The sequence below is a fragment of the Notothenia rossii genome (assembly GCF_949606895.1).
Source record: "Notothenia rossii genome assembly, chromosome: 6".
In the NCBI taxonomy this organism is placed as follows: Eukaryota; Metazoa; Chordata; class Actinopteri; order Perciformes; family Nototheniidae; genus Notothenia; species Notothenia rossii.
Window position 1 is genome coordinate 70,915,470 of NC_136909.1, and position 21,289 is coordinate 70,936,758.

General features: G+C 42.1%; 1 protein-coding gene across 3 annotated transcripts; it reads right to left on the bottom strand.

Annotated features, from left to right (window-relative positions):
• Positions 1-1,088: 1,088 nt before the first annotated feature.
• On the bottom strand, positions 1,089-20,944 carry map3k4 (mitogen-activated protein kinase kinase kinase 4). Of its 3 annotated transcripts, none has more exons than XM_079687481.1 (27): positions 20,694-20,943; positions 15,258-15,448; positions 13,724-15,150; positions 12,086-12,346; positions 11,528-11,680; positions 11,238-11,395; positions 10,965-11,081; positions 10,753-10,852; positions 10,515-10,598; positions 10,146-10,415; positions 9,910-10,059; positions 9,415-9,576; positions 9,138-9,271; positions 8,274-8,352; positions 8,079-8,157; positions 7,280-7,373; positions 6,832-6,954; positions 5,408-5,508; positions 5,243-5,323; positions 4,887-5,078; positions 4,715-4,785; positions 4,514-4,630; positions 4,268-4,427; positions 3,704-3,826; positions 3,325-3,431; positions 2,453-2,632; positions 1,089-1,956 (listed from the first exon to the last, which is right to left on the bottom strand). In XM_079687481.1, exons 1-27 carry the CDS (start codon positions 20,723-20,725, stop codon positions 1,936-1,938), a joined length of 4,767 nt encoding a protein of 1,588 aa, XP_079543607.1. In that variant the 5' UTR covers positions 20,726-20,943; the 3' UTR covers positions 1,089-1,935. The 3 variants fall into 3 exon arrangements, with proteins under 3 accessions (XP_079543607.1, XP_079543608.1, XP_079543609.1); XM_079687482.1 differs by lacking the exon at positions 20,694-20,943 and adding an exon at positions 20,428-20,586; XM_079687483.1 differs by lacking the exon at positions 6,832-6,954 and having other exon boundaries at positions 20,694-20,944.
• Positions 20,945-21,289: the final 345 nt, after the last annotated feature.

Sequence of the window (21,289 nt, forward strand, 5' to 3'; positions counted from 1 at the left end):
CAGAGCCTATAATGTAGAGAAAGACTTAACATAACTGGGTCCTCTGAATGATCTATACAGCAGCCAGAAGAGTGATAGTTTATGTATTTTGAAAATTAGAATATTTGAAAGCTAGAAGCTTTAAAATAGATTCTGATTCATTTTAGCTGATTATACTCAGGCATCTGCAGGGTGAAATAATAATGACGCACGAGTTATCAACTGACTTACTGGTCACTCCCGTTTGGCTTGAGAAGGAAATCTATGTTTTTGCAATGTTGCTCAACAAAAACACTCCTCAGAGAGACAACTGAGCTACAATGAATCACTTCATGACAGAAAACAAGGGAGGCATTCACTTGGACAGTTAACCAGCCTCGGTCACTAAAGACTAAACAAACTTTAATCTTAAAATATATCAAAGATGTTTGCAAACCCTCAAATATCTGACAACAGCATTCGACTATTTGACATTGATCACTGCGTGAAACAGAAGATCGTCTGCACCTTTTCCTAAAGCTATGAAGCAATGATAGAAAAAGCAGTCATACCGGCATTGATACGTGCCAACATGTGCTGCTCATCCTCATCACCAGCATTAAACAACTTACACATATTCCATATTAGTTGTTGGACATTCATTCGAAAAAGAATGAAAATAGTGAACCCTGCTTTTTTTTCGGAACAGCTACAACTAGTGAACAGTAAATCAAATAATCAATCAGTGCATCGCTACCACAAACATGATAGTAAATAATACTTACTTTATTCAGATCCATAGATCTATGAATACCGGCATCCATTGCACAAGCAAATAACTCGTTGTAATTTTGTTCTATAAATGCTGTAAAAATAAAGTTTATTATTTTGGTCCAGCTAATCTCTGCACCCTCTTATTTAAGGAAATGTTTTCACACCCCATTTACCCAAAGGTTATTATTATAGAAGGATTTTAAAAGCTCTATAATTGATTAGTAAAATATATATTTACCAAATCTAAAGCACAATTGATAGGTTTTTAGATATGTCAACTCGAAATTAAACTACCTAGCCATTTGATAGCATTGTAATTATAAATAGCATTTTCAAGGTAGAAGAACACAAACACATTTCATTAAAAAAACAAAACGATTGGTTTATTAATATTGTTTGTACATAGCAAACACTGTAAGAGCAGCAGAGGACCAGAAGGTGTGTGTGTGTGTCGGTGTGTGTGTGTGGATGTGTTGTGTTCAGCAGCAGGGCGGGTTTTCCTCTTCGTTGGCTTCGCTCCGGTCACATGAACAGTGGCGAGCATTTGACTTGAACATTGCTCCAACTTGACATTTACTCCTCAGCAAAGGCAAAGAATAATACATTAAAAAATCCTTCCGAGTGCCAAATGACAAGAGATAAATTAATTAGAATATTTGGATGGTGTTCATTTCATCAAAGGTAAACCAGTGTCTCCTTCCTTTCAGCGAGGCTTACCACACATTCTTCCGCCTCTAGGAAAAACAAGATTCCTCCCTCCTCTTCTTAACTACCCCTTGGGTAAACAGTTTGAAAGTGCCATAGATTTGTCCCCCCCACCCATCCCCTCCCTATTTAAAAACAAAAAATGTATTCCTCAATGCCTTTTGAGAGGTCTCTTCACCAGTGAGAACAACAAATGTGGCAATAGTTACTTTACAATATTGTTTATACAAGAATTAAAGCCAATCCTATTCTTACAGTATGTACAATCCCAACCTTGCCCCTCCCCCCGAGACCATGTGTGGATAATGACACAGCGACGCTATCCTCCATAGGTCCAGTTGTCTTCTGAAATGATATTGTATTAGTTCCTCAGTTTAACTCCATGTGCCTTCAGCTGTCAGTTCCTCTTCTCCGCGTCCAGTTCTTTTTTTCTTTTCCAGACAGCGTGTACAGTAGTGCCGTCATTTGTAAACGTGGAAGCTGCAGAAGAGGGTCCATTCACTCTTCATCCGTACAAACCTAAAACAGACAAGAGATGCTGTAATGGGAGCTTTTTGGATGAACTGTTTTCCAAAACAATATCTTAAATGGAAGCGTTTTCACTTTAAAAGGGCTCCTATTATACCATTTTTAGATGCTTGCTATTGTAAACACACACCATATTTCTCCCGAAACACGCCGCACATTGTTTCTGATACAGCAACGTTTCTGATAGGGGACCATAGGGACGTGGGCGGGACCTTGCCGGGAGTTCAACGTAAAGCCAGCCCACATTTTAGTAATGTCGTCATGACCGCAGTAAATCTGGATCAGCTCCGTTGAACGCCCGATTTTTAGAGATGTGGGTACGTAGGAAAAGAGAAAGGTTTGTGTTTTCTGATCCTTTCTGTGTCTCCACACCGGGGACACATTTTATATATAAAAGACATCTAAAAGTGCACTTTGCATAATAGTTGACCTTTAAACATCAGTTCTGCTCTGTTCATTTAAGCCATTTTCTATAGCAGTGTCTCACCTTGACAAACGGGTGATCTAGCAGCATGCTAGCGGTCCATCGCCGTTTGGGTTCGCTCTCCAGACAGTGACCGAGGAAGTCTTTTCCCTCTGTGCTCAGCTTCTCCGGGATGGGGGGTTTGTGGCCCATGCCCACTTTGTACATGATCTGGAAGTTGTGCTCATACTCGTGCCAGGGCCTCTGCAGGTTGATATAAAAAGATTAGAACATAACATCATTTCCTTGTGGGTTTATTTTATTCTGTTTTTAGTAAAGGGAATTTCCTGAAGTAGTAAGAAAGGAGGACATTTACATTTAAGACCTATAGTAATAGATCCAAAATGTGTCTTTGACAAGCTTAACTAGCAGGTTTGGTAGCTTTTAGACGGCTATTTTTATCCAAAAATCCTCAACGGTTTTTCAACTTAGGGAGCGGCAGTTTTGCTAGAGGGCTAACAGCTCTGTGGATTGTGTCAGACAGCATCTCGCAATCAAAACATTTTAATTTAAAATGTTACATTTCACTTAACTCGACTGAAATACAATCCTTTCATGTGGACGCAACAGCTGATCAGCAATGCATCTTTTGTTTTCCATTATAATAATTATAACAGAGCAACAATAAACTCAATAAAAGTATTTCAGCCCTTCTTACTTAGCATACTTTATTTGCAGCATAGAAAACATCCTCAATAGGATCCAAGCTTTTTGAAATGTAGAGGATTTGTGCTTTTAAATTCAATAGCTTTATCAGCATGACCATAATTACATACAGTATTACTAAAGCTCTGTGTAATTGCAACATCCATACACAAATACATATTTGAAACCAATGCTAAATTCTTAACATAAGCAACAACATGTTTTTTGTTTTTTTCCCCATCACTCCTTACCTTTCCAGTCACCATCTCAATGAGAACGCAGCCCAAACTCCAGATGTCTGCTGCTCGACCGTGACCTTCGCCCTTTGCTCTGGTGATGACCTCAGGTGCCATGTATGCTAATTAAGACACAAAGAGTTATTAAACATTATGATTTATTTATCAGTGATAAAATAATATGCAGGGTTCAGATATATATTTCTATATAATTACATGATATCAATGGGGGAAAACATTGGGACATTTTATGTAAAAACGTATACCAAACAAATTAAACACAAAGGCGTATCAATGATATGATGTGGGTGGACATGGTAAAAGGGGAGAAAGTTAAAGATCAAGCCACAGTGACCCCTGGTGGTGGCAACCAGACACAAACATAATTTCTTACCTGCTGTTCCCAGAGTGCTGTTCACCTCCCCTGGCATGGTGTGAGTGTTGTTCCTCAACTTGACGGAACAGCCAAAGTCACCGAGCTTAATCAGGCCAGACGATGTCAAAAATATGTTGGCTCCTGGTATGATAAGAAAAGACAAAGTACATTTGGGTTAGAACATTCTCAGATCTATCAAAACTTTCTGCACTTCCAGAATCTGATTATGATCTGCTTTATTGTGAATTATTCACATATAATTAATTTGCTTTTGGTGTATTGGTGCATACTACTGTATAGAAACTGTAAGGAAATTAAATTAAATAAAACAGGAAAAATATACACATTTCATCAAATTATAGTAAATAGGAAAAATACTTTAAAAATATGTACAATATATCAGAATTAAAATAAATAAGATGGTCCAAGGAATGTGCAAAGTTTTACAGTATGAAGTTTAAAAAGAATATGCAATGTTCGGAGATGTAGTCCCAAAGACGTGCATTAATGTAGCGCATGTTAACGTTGTGCTGTGTGTGAAAAAGAAAAAAGAAAGAATGAAAAAGAGCATTTGACACTGACCCTTGATGTCCCGGTGGACGATGCCGTGTTCATGGAGCACGTTGATGGCTGTGATGGTCTGTTTGCTGTAGAGCCTGATTACGTGCTCCTGCAGCCCCAGTCTGGACACTTCCTCCAGCGTGCCCTCGTCACAGTACTCCATGAAGATGTACATCTCCTCCTGCAGGTGAGAGCATTACAACTTAGACCAAACTCCTTCAGTATACACCATGTGATGCTTCACAGAGATTAACATGTGCCTCTTACCCGGTGGAGCTCCACTCCGAAGTATCGCACCAGGTTTGGGTGTTTAATGCCTTCAAATATTTTCAGCTCATCTGCCGTCTCCTTGATTGTTTTGTGATCGTTTGGCTGGAAACGGATCTGGTTGAAAAAAAAAAAACAACTTTTAGAAATACCTGCAGATCTACTGATTATTTAAAAACCCTATTAATTAATGTTGCATACCTCCTTCATGGCCATCAGTTCACCGCTGTCCACGTTGATGCAGGTGTACACCTTCCCATACTGGCCCTCACCTGTTGCACACACAAACATTACATCATTGTCTGTGTGAGTGAAGACATAACACGCATCACAGGAAAAACTGATAAAAGGAAAAATCAGTAGTCAGCCGTACCTATTTTGTTGCCCCTCTGCCACTTGAACGTCACCTTCCTGAGTCCAACGTGCATGACATTATCGTAGGACTTCGGTGTGTGACATACTTGGCCGATAATGTTGCGCTGCTTCATCACACTGTAGCGCTTGTCCTCAAACTTTCGGATTGAGCGACGGACGGCCTCCATGGGGCTTTGCCGTGCGGCAGTGTCTGAGATTGGATACGGGGAACAAGATTTATTATTTTCATGTTGGAAAACATTCCCCATTAGGGTTAGTTTATTTATGTATTTCAGATACAAGGGCAATTCAAAGGGCTTCATATAGGCATTAACACATAATAGTGGCTAATGCATCTTCACTCTAGAGTCTCACCTTTGGACTGGCTGATAAAGGTGCGGAGCTCCCAGCTTCGCCGAGCAGCGCTGTTAGGGTCTGCCTTAGGATAGGTGGGTTCTGGGTAAATGACAGGAGAAAATTCAGCCGAAAGTAGGATTACTATGCACAATGTGGATCAATGCATAGCACTGATGCACCCACCTTCTCTGTCCTCTGTGGGGCTGGAGTGGCGGCTCAGAGATTTGAAATGCAACTCCGCTGCCACCGACGACAAACGGTCGTTCTCGTGGTAACTGGATCCCCTGCAGGAACATGAAAGAAACTGATGCAATACAGTGCTTCCATCAAAACCCCAGTCTGGGACCTTCACTGTTTAATGGCCAAATTAAGGATCAACGCAGAGTGCAATCCCTTCTGCCAAGATTGCACTTTATTTTTCATCATCTCAAAATGCCAAGCACTTAGAGAGTCGTTTACGTTTAATTAACTGTGGAAAATTAAAGAAATACAAGCGGCTGCTTTCTAAAAGCATCTTAATGATATGAGCCACTTTGACTTGAAAAGGGTGAGGGATCATCTTCCACTTGAGATGCTTTTGAGTAAAATATTCCTGGACTGAAAATTACATAAATACTGTAAATTGTATAAACAATCTCACCAATGAAATATTAAATAATTCCACGCAGGTTAGTCAGTATCAGGGAAACTAAATACAGATCAAATCTTCTGAACTTTCAAGAGATTAAGCCGAGTATGTTGTTGGAAGCCCATTAGCAGTCAGCATGCATCGGTCATTGCACAGCCTGAAAGGTTAGATCTCTAGAGAGCATGTTCTGATTTCATACACACACAGAAATAAGCCAGAAATATAATTGCAGCGAATCACCAGCATCAAAGCAGGACTGATGTTAATAGCACTAAAAAGCAGAGTGTCATAGCCCGCTCGTTTCATTGGAAGTACCGCGTTCTTTTTTCCCATTTTCACACCATGCACAACAATCGCATCCTCCTCATTTAACTCATAACAAAACTTGTGTAATGCTATTTGTCTGATTCTGTGACATTTAACAGAGCTTTTAAAAGCTACATTAGCACTTGGAAATACTGCTTATAATGTCCATTCTCAGGATTTTCTGATGAATTTTCTTTTGTAAAATCAATGCCGTGCCTTTTATTATGGATATTATCATAGCATATCATCTTCTCGAACTTAATTTAAGCTGTAGTAAGTCTATTAGTGATTTAAATGATTAGCACGGCCATGCTGGAAAGGCGCATCAGTGCATAAAATAACTAAAATAACATTTCAGGGATCGTAAAGGGAAATACTGCATTAAAAAACTAAAGGGGAATGGTTTGTTGTCCAAATATACTATTCGTTGAAACTTAAACTAACACTAAAACTACAAAAGATCAATGCAATTTCAAATGCATCTCTCTTTAGGATCAATATCATACACACAGTGTTTCATTATTGCTATATTTTGAAATACACTGTTGAATTTGAAGCAATCTCCTTCTTCAATTTTCAGAAGGCCTTTGTTTTTGTGTCTGGCTGTTTTTGGACAGCGGTTTCTAGCAGGTGACTTGGGGGGGGGGGGGGGGGGGGGGGGTAGCAAGGCTACCTGACGTCACCGGGGCTGCTGCTGGGTGCTTTGGTCTGGCTCTGTTCCCCCGGGCCCTGAGGGACGGGGCGGGGGCCGTTGGGGAACAGCTGGTTCCGGAGGTCGCAGGGGAGACTTCGAGAGCTGTGTGGTGAAAAAACAAACTGAGGATCTCTGCCTTGGGAGGAAAGGTGGGTTGAGTGGGATGTGGGACATGTTTGTGTGTGACTGGGTGGCTGGTTGGACTACATACGCACACACTCGCTCAGAAAGTACACAAATAAAAAATAAAAACCACCACTGACTTACAGAAAACACAAAAGCTCACATCAAACACAAGCTCATCAACTACAGCGCAAAAACATGAGTATGCATACAAAGCAAATGGGATGAAGCACAATGAGCCATGCAGGAAAGAGCACAGTTAGCAGACAGATTATTGTATAAGTATGTAACTGCAGGCACCTACCTGAAACCTTCAGCATTAGGGATAAACAGATTGGGGTTCGGTGGGTCACTATGGCAGCGAGGGACCTTTACAGGACGAGGACTATTCCTGGGAGCTGAAAAGAAAAACCCCAAATCCCTAATTTAGTCACTCCACCAACAAAAGGAAACCTAGTTCAAAGTTTGAGCGATATCTACAATGAAACACAGAACAAAAAAATATCATTAACTTTGCTGTAGAAAGCACTCGTGTGTTTATAACTGCATACATAGAGTAGTCAGGTGGATATCTTAACGTTTAAAAGTCACTGTATGGTGTTGCTTTTAACTCCATCCAGTTCACAGAAAGACATTCAGTTCTGAAAAAACTGTTCTACCTAAATTATTTTTCAATAAACACTACTTTTGTGTATTACTTATATTTAAATTTGTTTTTAAATGGTAGTAGGATTTCCATTCTGCAGATGATCTGGTTTTTAGTCTGTCTTTGTTTAGTGAACAAATATCTCTTTACAATATAAACCTGCTTCTCGGTTATCATTTTCACACTCGCCTAGGGAAACCACAGTTTTCTACTTTGACCACAGAGCAGCAGCATTGAGTTGCTTATATGAGTCTCATTAATCATTGAGGGTTTTCAGACATTTCAGATTACACAAAGCTTCTTTGCTATGTAAACTGAATTAGTATTACATTTCCGTTGTGTTCCTGCTTTGTGTAACAGCCTGGTTGTAAACCTTCTACAGAATATCAACAGATATAAATCCTAAACTCCAGATATGAGAATCACTAATAGTTTGAATGACAGAGGAGACTCTTACCAATGTACAGGCCGGTGACTGGGCTATGAGGTTTTCCAATCACATGTCCAATACATTCATTCATCAAAGCTTGTAAATTCTGCAAAAAGACATGTGAATTCACAATTGACAGGTTAAAAAAGACATGATGTTTAAAGCAAGCTCGTGGTGATTCTTTCTTGGGAATGACAAAGGGAAGAAAACAGGCATCATTACCAGGAAGTCATCCTCTGGCAATGCTGATATAAAGGCAGGTTCGATAGCCTGAAGAAAATCAAAACCCTGAGTCGCCCACCTGCAGGTCACACATAAGAGTCAATCAGCATGTTCCAAAGCTTCACACTGTACTGTTTCCAACCAAATTCACTTTGAAGATCATACACAAATATTTCATAACAAATTGAGAAGTATAAAAGTTGACTGTGCTTGAACATAGTTTGATTTATGATGTAAGAGGTTTCAGTGTCCTCATCTTGTTCTTATAATGAGTTCCTTGTGTGCTCCTCTATGGGAACACTAGTTCATATGTTGGAATATTTAACAAATATGACAACTGACTTATGCTCACAATAAGTGTGCCTATTTTTGTTTGCGTATCTCTGCTCGATATTTATAAAAACAAGCCAGAGAAAATAATACCTCTAATGTGTGCAAAACACGACCGTTGCAATTGTTTTCCATGAAAAAAACTTCCCTCTATTATCAGAGCACAATGTTGCCATGGCCACTTGTTATAGCTCAAAGCCAAAGCTCTTGAAGAAGAGAGCTTACACAAATGTGCATTTAATATAATAAAAGATACAGCAAGGCAAATAAGGTCTTTATAAACACCCCACTTATCTTCAGTGAATCACACTTTGAGAATACATCTTAAGCTTTCCTCAATGTTAGTCTGCAGTTTGATTAGGCTGATGGGAATCAATGTTAACTTCTATTATCCAAGCTTATTTTCAATGATAGGATAGCTTATTTATAATAGGGCTTCGAAAAGCATCCCTGAGCAACATATTCAAACAGGGCAAAAACAAAAACAGAAGTAAATTACTTCAAATTCATAATTGATGGAAAGTAAGGCCTTACCTGGGCTTGGTGCCCCTGCCACTCTCACATTTGGTCAGGACATAGGTCATCCATTTGCGGGCGAAAGTAATGTAGCGTTCCCCGATCCTCTGCCTGAACTCCCCTGACATCAGGCGCACCACCTCCTTGTGGTACTGTAAATAACAAAAAAGCAAACAAAGTTATAGGAGGAATAACTGCCCATTACTACAATAACAAGCTTAGTGAGTGAGAGAAGTGGACGAGACTGTGCAGAAGGAACACATTATATATGTAGCATCCAAAGCATTACAGTCACCTCAAAGGCAAAATTGTAGCCCTGTATCATGGCCTCCCTGTAGTACTGATGCAGAGTGGCCGACTCCGACTCCTCCACCTCGGCCTCAAACTCAGTTGTGAACATGTATTCCACCCGGTCGATGGAAGTGCTGATCTTAATGCAAAGCTGTAGTGCCTCATTCTTTGATGAGAGAGAGAAAAATTGATGTTTGTTATTATGTATAGAACCGTTTCAGTAGAACACCTTAAAGTCAGAGCTACGAGTGGATGCATTCAAAACTGATTACACAAGAGAGAACGGATGTGTGGTATTGTGGCTCTGAATGAACTAGATATGAGAGTTGAGTGATTTCCTTTTTGAGAATAACTTCTAAATTCCGGCCTGGTGTGTCTATTTTCACGCGTGAAATGTAGGGTAATAAGACAGCGTATGTAGTGAAAAGTATGACATCAACATGCAGCTGTTTTTACAACAACACAAAATACTACACATACTGTGCGGCTAATGAAGTACCTTGAGCTCCTCCAGTGCACTGGCGATGAGCGGCTGACTCGATGTTTGCTCTCGGCTAAGAGTGAGCACTTCCTCCATGGATTGCTGAAAGGCTTTTCGCTGGGCCACCAGATGAGCTGACTGCATCACTATCAAGAGCATGCTATCCACCTGAAATCACATTTGACCAATGGGAGAGTTGTAAACAAGAGGAATACACACACACGCACATTTAAACATAAGAACATGTCCCATACCTTCATGGCTCTTAGTGTGTCTACAGTTTCCACCTGGGGGACCAGTTTGAGCAGCTCTCGGTCCCACTGAGCCCAGTCTGAGTCGGTATTCGAGTCCCCGGCTCCGTGTTTACTCATGAGCAGGTAGGCCTCATCCTCTGCAATTTCATCGGGCTCTGTGGAGCAGTCTTTGCCAGCCGCGGCGTTGAGAAGCTGCAGGATGAGAGGCCTCTGGTCCATCAAGCCACAGGGGACAAAAACCTGCAGCTCCTCCAAGCCTGGAACCTGAACCTGGATATATAAAAAGAAGGTTATACAGGTTCATAAATGACCTGAGGACAGAGAGGTTTGATTGAAAAATGTGTTAAATTAATTCAAACACAAAGGCACCTTGACATAGTTTCCCTTCTTCAGTGCATCCAGGAGACAGGTCACCCCGTTAGTGATACTGAAAACTGCAGCAACTTCTAAATCCTGCACATAGAGAATCAAACAAAGTGTGTGTCAGAACACAAAGTTCCAGTTCTTTGGTGAGCAGAGAAAACAGGGTCACAGATAAACTGCCAGTTCAGCACTGTTATGGCTTTCTATTTCTGGGGAGATACAATTCTTTGCTGCTGTCTCTCACCTTGCGAAGCATTTTGGCAAAGCCCAGAGCCTTGGACGCCCGCTCCCTGGCCTCGTGGAACAGCTCTTTGAGGGACCGACTGGTCTCGATTACTGACCGCCTTGAAGAATCAGAATGTTTAAAGATTGTCAAAGTTGTTGTCTCCACTGGGACAGTAAAGATATGAACACTGACTAAAGCAGAATTTGAAAAAGACAAATGATCCCTCTTACCTAATCTCATCTGAGGCGGTGCTGTCATCTGCACATTCCCAGAATTCATTGCCACTCTTTTGTAGGCCGGCATCAAGGAACTCTCCAGTGGATTTAAGCAGCATCCCAGCAATATCACTGCAAAGAGGAGAATATTCTCAGTTTTACAATAATCATCTTCATTAACACTCTTAAAAAGGACAGATGCCCATATAAGCATTGAAACAGGTTACACTTGCTGTAATCACTCCTCTTTAACTTCAATCCAATTTAGTTTGCAGGTAAGTAACTGACCAGAAAAGCTTCCCAGACTGGGCCTCCCCTCCACGGATGTAAGGAGTGATGACCTTGGTGAAGTTCCACTCCTCCTCCAACAGGTTCTTTAAGCTGTGAGAGGCCTGAGGCAGCTGCTGCAACATCTGGATCCAACTGTGCATGTAGTCAAAGTAGACCTACAAAAACAACGACCTTTTTTAGATCACCACAACCTATATTTCAATATTGCATACAACGAGACTGTCTCTCTGAAGAGGAACCACATTTAAATGCTGTAACTAGAAGTAGAGAAAGGAGAGGAGTCTGACCTCGAGCATCTTGTGAAGGTCCTCTTCAAACTCATCAATATTGGCATTAGTCTGCAAGCCCTGAGCATCAGTCACCACGCCACGCAGCATGAACTGATAATACTGCTTCATCAGAAGACCACCTTTAAGGACCTCCTTACACTCACGCACCAACTGCAAAGCACAACAAATACTTGATTAGCATTTATATATGATATAATTCCTCCTATTAGTTCTGGCAAGTAACATTTTAACAACAATTACTTCAATATTTTTAGTTTGAGACTAAATGTACTATGATTAACCATTTATGTGATAATCTATATAGAGGTATTACACAACTTTCTAATAGACTTGGGAAAGTAGTAACAAATTATTCAACTAAATAGGAATCTTGCATCCCTATAGAAATGACACATACGTACGTTTAGGCTACTAGGTTAAACAACAGTGCCATAATACTGGTCCCTTTCTTTAAGCAAAATAGCAGCAATGGAACTAAATATGTATATCTGTGTTCAGTCATACAGCATGAGTGGGGCAACCTGCTTAGAAGAGCCACTTATAACAGCTGCTTGCCTGTTTGATGCTGAGCAGTGAGGGCTCTCCAGCAGGCCTCTGTTCAAGTCGCAGTTTAAGGCATTCATGAATGACGTTGAGAAGGACCCTGCACAGCACAAGGAACGCTGGCCGGAAGGAGGGGAGGTCCATGTCCAGCAGATCTTCCCAGGACACCTGGTCGGCTCCGAGCTCTGGGTCAGCCGGGCCGCTGCAGGACTCATGGCGCGACAGCTCCGGCAGGTAGTCACTGTACAGCATGGGGTCGGGGAAGTCTGCAAACTGAGGGAGGAAGATCAGGTAAAGTTCATTCAACATGTGTTATACTACAGCACCATGGCTGACCATATGAACAGAGTTGGCCTCGTGAATTTGTAAACTTTTATTGGATTTTGCATGCTAATAAATGATATTGAGACTTTGTGTTGCTTTATGCATCCTTGTCGCTCAATCTCAAACATGCATCTGCAAACATTTGAGATGCATCTCTATTGGGTTGCACAATAAAGCTTAAATTGATAAAAAATATGACCATCTGATCTGTGAAAATAAGCATAATCTCAATAAATTCACATTCCTAGTACCTTCTTAGCTGAAAGCAAGTATTTAAAAAACAAACTCCTCAACAGCTCATAAAGTGGTAACAACATTTCCAACACGCAGATGAGCTGATTATCGTTTGCAATAAACTCAATTTCTAATAATCATCTCCTTTTACAGCTCTCTTTGTCTTTCACTAGCTCGTGTTTGCACACCCTCTGTTTATAGCCTGGCTTCTGGTAAGCTCCAAATGCTGTTTCCTCAAGTGCCTAATTAAATTACTAACATGTACACTGTGAACATTACAATTAACTGTTTGACTGCGTTCACTCTCCACTAATACAGCAGGTCAAGACTGCTTTGAAACAGATCTTCATCCCATGATAACTGGAATATGGCACAAATAGTATTCATTACATACATTAGCACAAATGTAGGAGCATTATATCTTGTGTTTCATCACACATACTTCTGATGTGTATTCTTGAATTGTTATTCGACAATTCAGTGACTACTCCCTATATCAATGCTGCTCTGAAACCCCATATTCTAGTGTTCCTTTGCTTGGAAATTGAGAGAGGAAAATTGCATCTAGTCTGACTGTAAAGCATTACCTGATGCTTCAGGCTGATTATTGCTTTTAAAAACCTGAAAAAGAATAAAGTCAATGATGTTGTGTCTCGTTTTGTCCGAAAGGAAATAATCCAACTGCCAATGTAAAACATATCTTAAATATAGAACTTCGACCATCGAGTGTCTCTATTCTTGATTGATCTGTTGAATAGTATATTGTATTGATCTATATATTTGTTTAAACATTTTTTTAAAAGGCCATCACAATGTCTGAAGGTGCAAGGTGACATTTTAAAATTGGCTTTTTGGTTTGAAAAAATCCAAAGATAACTTACTTCAATTTAAATTAGGCGGATCCTCCATTTTTTTTAAACTGGTCAAAAGGCTGCATTTTGATGTATATTTAATCCTACTTTTTAAGGTTTCATTTGTAATAGTTAATTTGGACGTCTCCCTGTGTGTGTTCATTTGTGTCGGCACACTGAAAAAGTGAAGTCCACTCATACTTAGAACAGCACTTATTTGCAGTTAAGAATTGATGTTCACCTCCAGTGCAGGCGTGTGCTGGAGCAGCGCCGCTCTGGACCTCTGAAGAGAGCGGTCCATCAGCTTGTGCAGTCTGAGGATCAGTTTACGCAGTCCCATCTGTTTCAGAGCTTTATCCACAAACGGCCTGTAGATGGCTGTAGGGCAGAATACTCCTCCTGCAATCATTTCTGCCCTTCCTGCTGTAGCAGTTGGGAGAAACTCCTCTTCTGACAACAACCGGGCAAATTTAGGAGTCAGGGTGGGAGACAACTCCTCCTCTGATACACTTTCCAGAAGCCCCTCATCATCCTCAGCCTCCCTGTCCTCTCCATCGCTTTCAGCTGTAAAAGTGGCTGTCGAATCGTTCTCCTCATCCTCCTCATTCTCCTCTTCTTCGTTGCCCCGGGAGCAGCGAGGTGAAGGAATCTCAAAGACAGGCCACCCGATACGGGATAAATCATGGAGGCCGAGCACAGTGGCCATAACGCGCAGCTTCTGGTTGAGGTCCTGGGTGATATTGAGCCACAGACAGAGCGCCTGCACCCTGCCCTGGAAGTCTCTCGCTGCATACTTCTCATAGTCCTTCTGCAGGGCCTGCAAAGACGGATACAAAGCTTCCACAGATTCCAGCAGCTCAATAACACGCTTGACCTGCTCGAACGCGAGCCGCTGGCGCTGAAGGTGATCCCTGCAATCTGTGCCGGAGCCCAGAGGCTCCGCTGCATTCATTGCAGGTGAAGGGAAAGCGTTAAAGCCCCAGGGGTCTACTCCACAGTGGTTGGTCTCTGCGAGGGCAGGCTCCCTCTCCTCTCCACAGACTAGATCTGGGAGAGTCTGATAGTCCTCATGAATATTTTGAGACCCTAAACACTGTGCCCCTCTAAGGCTGGCATAGTTTACCTTAAAGTGCTGCACCTCATTGATGATGTCCGGTATGGCCTGGCGGGCAGTGAAAAGAAAAAGGTCTTGGTCGCCGGTGGAGCGTCGTGCATGCCAAGCCTGCAGCTCCAACCAAATGACCTCGTTGTTGTGACCCATGAAAGCCATGTTCTCCAGGCCCCTTTGCTCCTTCTCCTTCCTCTTGGAGGACATAGATGTAAGCTTGAGAAGCAACCGCAGAGTTTCAAAGAACTTGAGGCGGTCGGCAGGACAGTCTGTCCTGGAGGTCTGACGGTGGGTCCGGACTATGTGGGGCATAGACACAGGAAGTTTGCAGCTGCTGCAGCCCAAGCTCAAGTAATGCTTCCTGGGATCCATGTTGAGGGTGCTGAAAGGGCTTGGCTTTGAGAGTGGATCCAGCATGAAGGAGCCTTCAAAAGTCTTCTTGTGATCCCTCTCTGTGGAGCGCTGGGTTGCCCTCTGTTTCTTGCCCTGCTTGTAGCTGTGCTCCTCAGGGGGCACAGCTACTGCTGGCTTGGGATTCTCGACGGGTGGAGTGACTTCCACTGGAATAAACAGAAAATCCCCCCTCGGAGTCAGTACAATTCATGTAAAAAAGGAAAAACATTGTTTAAAAGGATTTCCATTCAGTCAAATAGACTTATTAACTTACCCTTGTTGGGAGAGCGACCTGCAGTCCTCGGCTGGATGTTTCGTTGATGTTTGCCAGACATGCGTTTCATCTGGCGGGAGGTATAAGGAGGCGTTGTGCCGTACATAACTTCTTCTTCCTCGCTGGGAGAATCCCAGGTATCATCCACCGCCGAGATCTGTCTGGATTCATCTCCCACTGGTTTGGCCGGCCTGTCGACATTTAATGACACATTTTTTACTGAAGAAAACATTTGCATCTTTACAATCATCTGCAACAAAAAGATATGTATAGCCAGCCAATGAGCTTTGGCCTTACGTAACTATTTCAGTCATATCATAATGAAACCAAATAAATGTGTGTGCAAGGTCAAACACAGTGGTTGTTTGGACCCATAACAGAGTGTGCAGCAAATCTCCTTTAACGCCACGGCAAACAGGTTCCTAAACTGCAACTAGACTGAATGTCTGCTTCTACATCAGACTGACGACGTCTGTCCTCTGGAGCCTGACTTTCTCCTGTGGTCATGCACAGCAGAAACACTCTGTGCAAGACCACAGGCGTGCAGAAACAGGATAATAATCTGTGGCTTCACTACTGGCCCCCTCTCTTGTTCTAAGTAAACATATTGGCTCAACCAGAGGGAGAAATAGTAACCCTCATCAACACTTTCTGCTTTGTCATCATAAATGCTGCACAAGCCAAGATTTAACGGAGCACTGAGACTCACTCACCCTAAGTGTGGAGTAGTTGTTAGATTGATGCAAACACAGTGCTTATGCAAAACAGAAAGTCTCTTTCATGTGTTTAACGTTAATGTTGAGCAACAATTAAGTGAGAACATAATGGTTTCTTGAAATCATTCTTCTTGTGAATTTCAGAAAATGTAAGGCAGAATGCATTGCATCAAATTGTGCAGAAAATAAACATTGCAATAACTTGAATCACTTCCTTCAGGGAAAAGAGGAAAAAAAGAAAAGAAAAGTAGAGAGTGGAGCAGCGCGCCTTTCTAGATTACAATGTCAGAGCTTTGTTCCCTAATGCCTTCCTGAGGGGTTTTTAACAGGATTAGAGAGAAAGGTTGGAAGGTCTGACCCCCGCCAACAAAAACAAAAAGAGAAGGAACAGGGGGTATGAAAACAGGCGTTATAAACGCTGGTCGCCATGTGTCCCTCCATTGATCATCTGACTGAAAGGCATACCCCAACACGCGCCTGCCTGCGTCTGTGCACACTGAGTTGAAAGGGGCACACTCTCGCTGTGGAAGTGTGTGTGTGTAAGTGTGTGTGTGTGTGTGTAAGTGTGTGTGTGTGTGTCTGTGTTAAGGAAGGGGGGTTAATCTGGAAATGACTTGCTTAAGCTTTTCAAAGAGCCGCATAAAGAGAGAGATAGACCCGACTTCTATTGCCCATCTGCCCCGCTGCAAAACCTGTCCCACACACTCCCCTGGGAGCAGCAGTGGAACGAGGCAGACAGACACCTGCTGCAAATCCTGCAAATATATAAGCTGAAAGAATCCAGATCAAGACTTCCTGAATGAAACAGAAGAATAAAATCAATCGCACCACCATTTTACCACAGCAGTAGTCTTGCAATTACAGAATAACTCCTGCATGAAAGAACACTGGTGCCTTTATAAGTGCATTGTCTGGGAAACTGTGAAGAGGCTTGTTCTGCAGGAGCTGGACACGACCGTGATCTTTTCAGTATGCAGGCGCAAGAACGGCACAGCAAGCAATTAGTGTGTTGCAATAAGCTTTTAGCATAACAACAGCAGACAATTTGCTGTGCTTTTGCAATGCCAAAAATGAGACAGCTATCAGGAAACTGCATAAAGAGAGCAGCAAATGCCCTCAAACTCTTCTAATGCGCTTATCACAAATATGATCACAATGTGGGTACATTTGTAAACATTCAAAGCATGCACCGGTGCGTGGGGTGTCTGAAGACAGAAATAGCGCACGCATTTGAGTGGGAAAGAGACCAGGTTTTAAAAAAAGACACTTCCCTACGCAGAACAGCATGACTAAATCACTCAGGAATGACAGCGGAACCAATGACGCCACCACTGCAGGTTGTTTGTTTGGTTGCCATGAGACGCTGCAGAAAAGGACTGACCAAATTCCTCTTCTGAATTATTTGCTTTCTTCCTAGAGCCTACTCGAAGGCCTCACAGGGAAAGTTACAGGCCTGCATACCCTGCAGTTAACCGATGCAGCACTATGGCCCACAAGCTGTCCCTGCCTGGCAGCAACTAGTGAATTACCACTGCAGATGGCGTCTGGCTGCTCTCAATGGCTCATCTGATGGCTCATTGGGGCTCCAATAAAGGCCAGTGGAATGCTAGAGCCTCTAGGCAGAAACACTGAGTGCATAATAAACAGCACAAAATTGAGAGTCTTTTCTATATAGCGACTGAAGCAGTGATACGAAGGGCTGCCAGAGTCAGGGGGGCCTGACCTTTGACACCAACCATCCACACCATTGTACCAGGAAGGGGCACCCTATTGTATAGTTGTGACGCGTGGCCCGTGAGGCCCACAGCTGAATAGCACACAGCTGGTTGGTGAGCACACTTGCTCACAATGCCTAAACTAAAGGGGATTTTTCAGAGAGGAAAAGGAGGAGAAAGGGGGCCGGGGTTTTGTAAGAGCACACTCTCTATCAATTAGGTCATGGCATGACTGTTGCTGGCTAGGCTAAATCCAGATTTTGTTTACCCACCCCACTCTAGAAAGAATGTGTCAACTGGCTACTAATTTCAACCTATGGTTAACTAGTAAGGGTAGAGAATATAAAACGTGTGCACATGCAAATCTCAATGGAACTAGGCTCATACTTACAACAGTATGCATCTCTGAGCTCTGCCTATCCCAAACAAACAGGCAATGTGCGCCATAGGCTGAAAGAATTCAGAAACAAAGCACACAACGTACTTGACCCCACCCTTCTCTGGAACAGTGCGACATTGCCAGAACGTGGACCACCCGACCTGTCTTACTGATGACTGTGCAACAGATGAGCTTGCTTCTGCAAGAAGTGATACTAAATGCAAAAAGTCACTTTATTCTAATAGAATTGTGTACTTAAAAATCTTTAAAGCTTTAAAATCCCTTCACACCAGGAAATGCCTGTATACTAAGAAAAGTCATAGATCATACTGTAGCAGTGGAGGTGCATGCCATTAACCACAACAAGTCACATGATGTAAATAAATCTAGATGTAGACACTGATTGCAGACTACGGGCTGCAGCATGAGGTAAATGGTGTAATCACATGTTTTTCACCTAATGCCACTTGCCTCATATATTCAGTGCAGACAGTAGTCTGCTCCACCTAGAACATTTAAATCTGACACTGTACAGTCATAAGCAACGCCTTTGTCAGTTTCAACTTGCATTCAACTGTCTTGCAGTTAAGCACATCATACATTTCAAATTAAATGAACCATCACTTTTCCTTTCCTGTCTTCTATCATGATGATTTCACTCCTGCAGCGTATTAACAAGAACAACTGCCATAGTTTTAGAAGTTACAAAGTACCGATTGTTTAAAAAGAAATGGCAGACGAGGGTGGCAGCATGTGGGAGCAGCACACATTTCTCTAAATCAGGTGTGGGCAGAGACAGGATGCAGTTAGGAAATACTAGAGGACGTTCCATCTGTATACAGCCTGTGCTCCTGGCAAACGCAGGCAGTAATGAGTTCTACCCATGAGCGTCTCCGGGGCTCCAGTCAGCTATCCACTGTGCACTGTTCACCACATCCTGAAATCTCTGGAATGCATGTTAGCCACAATGTCTTCAGACTGACTTTGGGAACAAGTCATTATTGACAAAGAACCTCTGTACTTGGTAATGATAGCGCTAAATAGCCAAACAAGTAAATAACAAATCTTTCTCAGAATAGCTGATATATAATTATGGTATATTTCTGATGTATGTAAAAAAGGACCTGTCTCGTAAAAGTACCAAAACAAAACCTATTGATTTCATATTGTAATGTAAGCTACATTGTTCACAATGGTGCAAGTTGTGTATGTTTCTAATCCAGATACTATAGAAATGGTAACACAAACAGATTGTCAGGCAGATCCAAATGCAGGCCCACTGACAGGATATGCTATCTAGTAAAAACACACCTAAAGCCCTTCAGTGTATGCTTTACCTCTCACCCTAAACTTTGTAAACACATGCAGCTGGATACAAACAGGATCGTTAATATCTTGTTATCATCTCAACTTGCTTCCAGCAATGGCAATACTCAGTATTTGTCTTTATGTAACAAAGCCGGACAGCTAGGATCCGTATTGCACAATCATGCAAGCTGTTTGTGTGTCCACCGAGTGGTCACAACAAGGGTGCAAGGGAATAACAACTGGCTGATACACAATCAATACTGAAATAGTAGTCAAAACACAAGATATTTTCTCAAGACCAAAGCAGATGAAAGAGCTGATCCAATGTGAAAAATGCTTTCAAAGTCAGTCGCTCTACAGACAGACTACTGCATGTATGGAAAATAGAGGAGAGGGGAAGACATAACAGCAGAATCCTGAGGGTCTGTCGCCAGAAGTCAGGGACAAACACTGCGATTAGAAGACGTGCACATATGACAAAAACATCTTATGACCGTCTGTGTGTATGCATTCCCCTGCGAGGTTGCATAAGTATCGTTCAGTAACCTTGTCATCTGAGCACTAGAAATGCATACATCATGATGAAACATTTGCTGCTGCACATACATTTGCAACAGATTGTCAACAAAGTTATAAACCACAACAAGAAACAATTACAATGATTTTTTACATAATGCATTAAGTGTATAATGCACACAGTCCACAAGCCCATATCATGATTCAGCAGATGACCGCGAGACAACAACACGAACGACAAGTCGAGCTAGATGATTAACAATAACAGTGGAGCCACATGCTAGCTAAAGAAAGCGAAGTTTAAGCTTCGGTGTTTTATTAAAATGCATGGTCTGGCATACTCAAATCATGAATAACACACTTTGTATTCAACCTTACGAGTCCGCATTGTTAAGTATTTAGTTACAGGTAGATCAGTTTCTGTTGGGGAACTTGCGGCTGAACAATAAAGTGACAAGCGACAGCTAATAGTGGATGTTAGCTAGCTTATTCTCTGGCATGTTGCACAGCGGTTGGTAATTGTTCGTAAATGTTACCTTATCATTTGGTGAGCATTGTTCCTTTCTCTCTAGCAACAGAAAATCGGACGACAAGATAATATCTGCAGCAAAGTTAGCCTAAAAATGTTGCTCCAAAAAGTTTGCAACTCCAGTGTTGCAAATGCAGTAACTGCACGCCTACCACTATTTGACAGGAAGTCGATTTCTAGGAGATGCGCAAGCGCCGCCATAGTGTTACGTTCTCTCCCTATTTGGCAAGTGCGAGGTCCTGATGGTGTAGTCTGTTCAACAAATTCGCATACCTGCTGGGCTTGTTGCGATCCGGAGGCTCCATAGAAAAGCAGTGGCTTCTTGTTCCTAGCCGTGCATGGACTAAACCATGTCTAAGTGATATCAGACAGACTTTGCACCGTTAAATCTCTGCAAGAGAGGCGGATTGTGTCTCTTTTGAACACTTTCTATCCGCCGGCACAGTTGACTCTCGCTTGTGCGTATGCCGTCGCCATCTTTCCAACGCTCATTGAGGAGGAGCGCCACAGTTTTGCATTACTACGGCAACCCGGATAGGTCATTACGGCCATAGCTGTGCAAGGCCCCACTGCTAGGTTTTAACCTCAAAGTACATCAGTCAAATCAGTTTTCATTTCATCACCTCATGACAAAATATGATGAATTAACATAGTACAAAGTACTTGTTTTAGAGCAGTGGAAAATGCAATATGCTTCAAATGACTGCTGGGAATAATTTAAATAATTATTAATGAAAACCATTAGTTGTCAGTGAAAGAATGGGGAAACTGATTCCAGATGGCATTACCCCATCACCAGAGAGTAGTGCCTTAGATAATAATAATAAAGTAGGCTACTAGGGACCCAAAATGTGATATGATGTCAGTCA

Excerpts from the sequence above, each read along its gene's own strand:
- map3k4 (XM_079687481.1), bottom strand. The coding sequence starts at position 20,725 with ATGGAGCCTCCGGATCGCAACAAGCCCAGCAG. Across the intron at positions 10,416-10,514 it reads AGAAGGGAAACTATGTCAAG|GTTCAGGTTCCAGGCTTGGA; the intron begins GTGCCTTTGTGT and ends TTATATATCCAG. Across the intron at positions 6,955-7,279 it reads CCTAATGCTGAAGGTTTCAG|CTCTCGAAGTCTCCCCTGCG; the intron begins GTAGGTGCCTGC and ends TTCACCACACAG.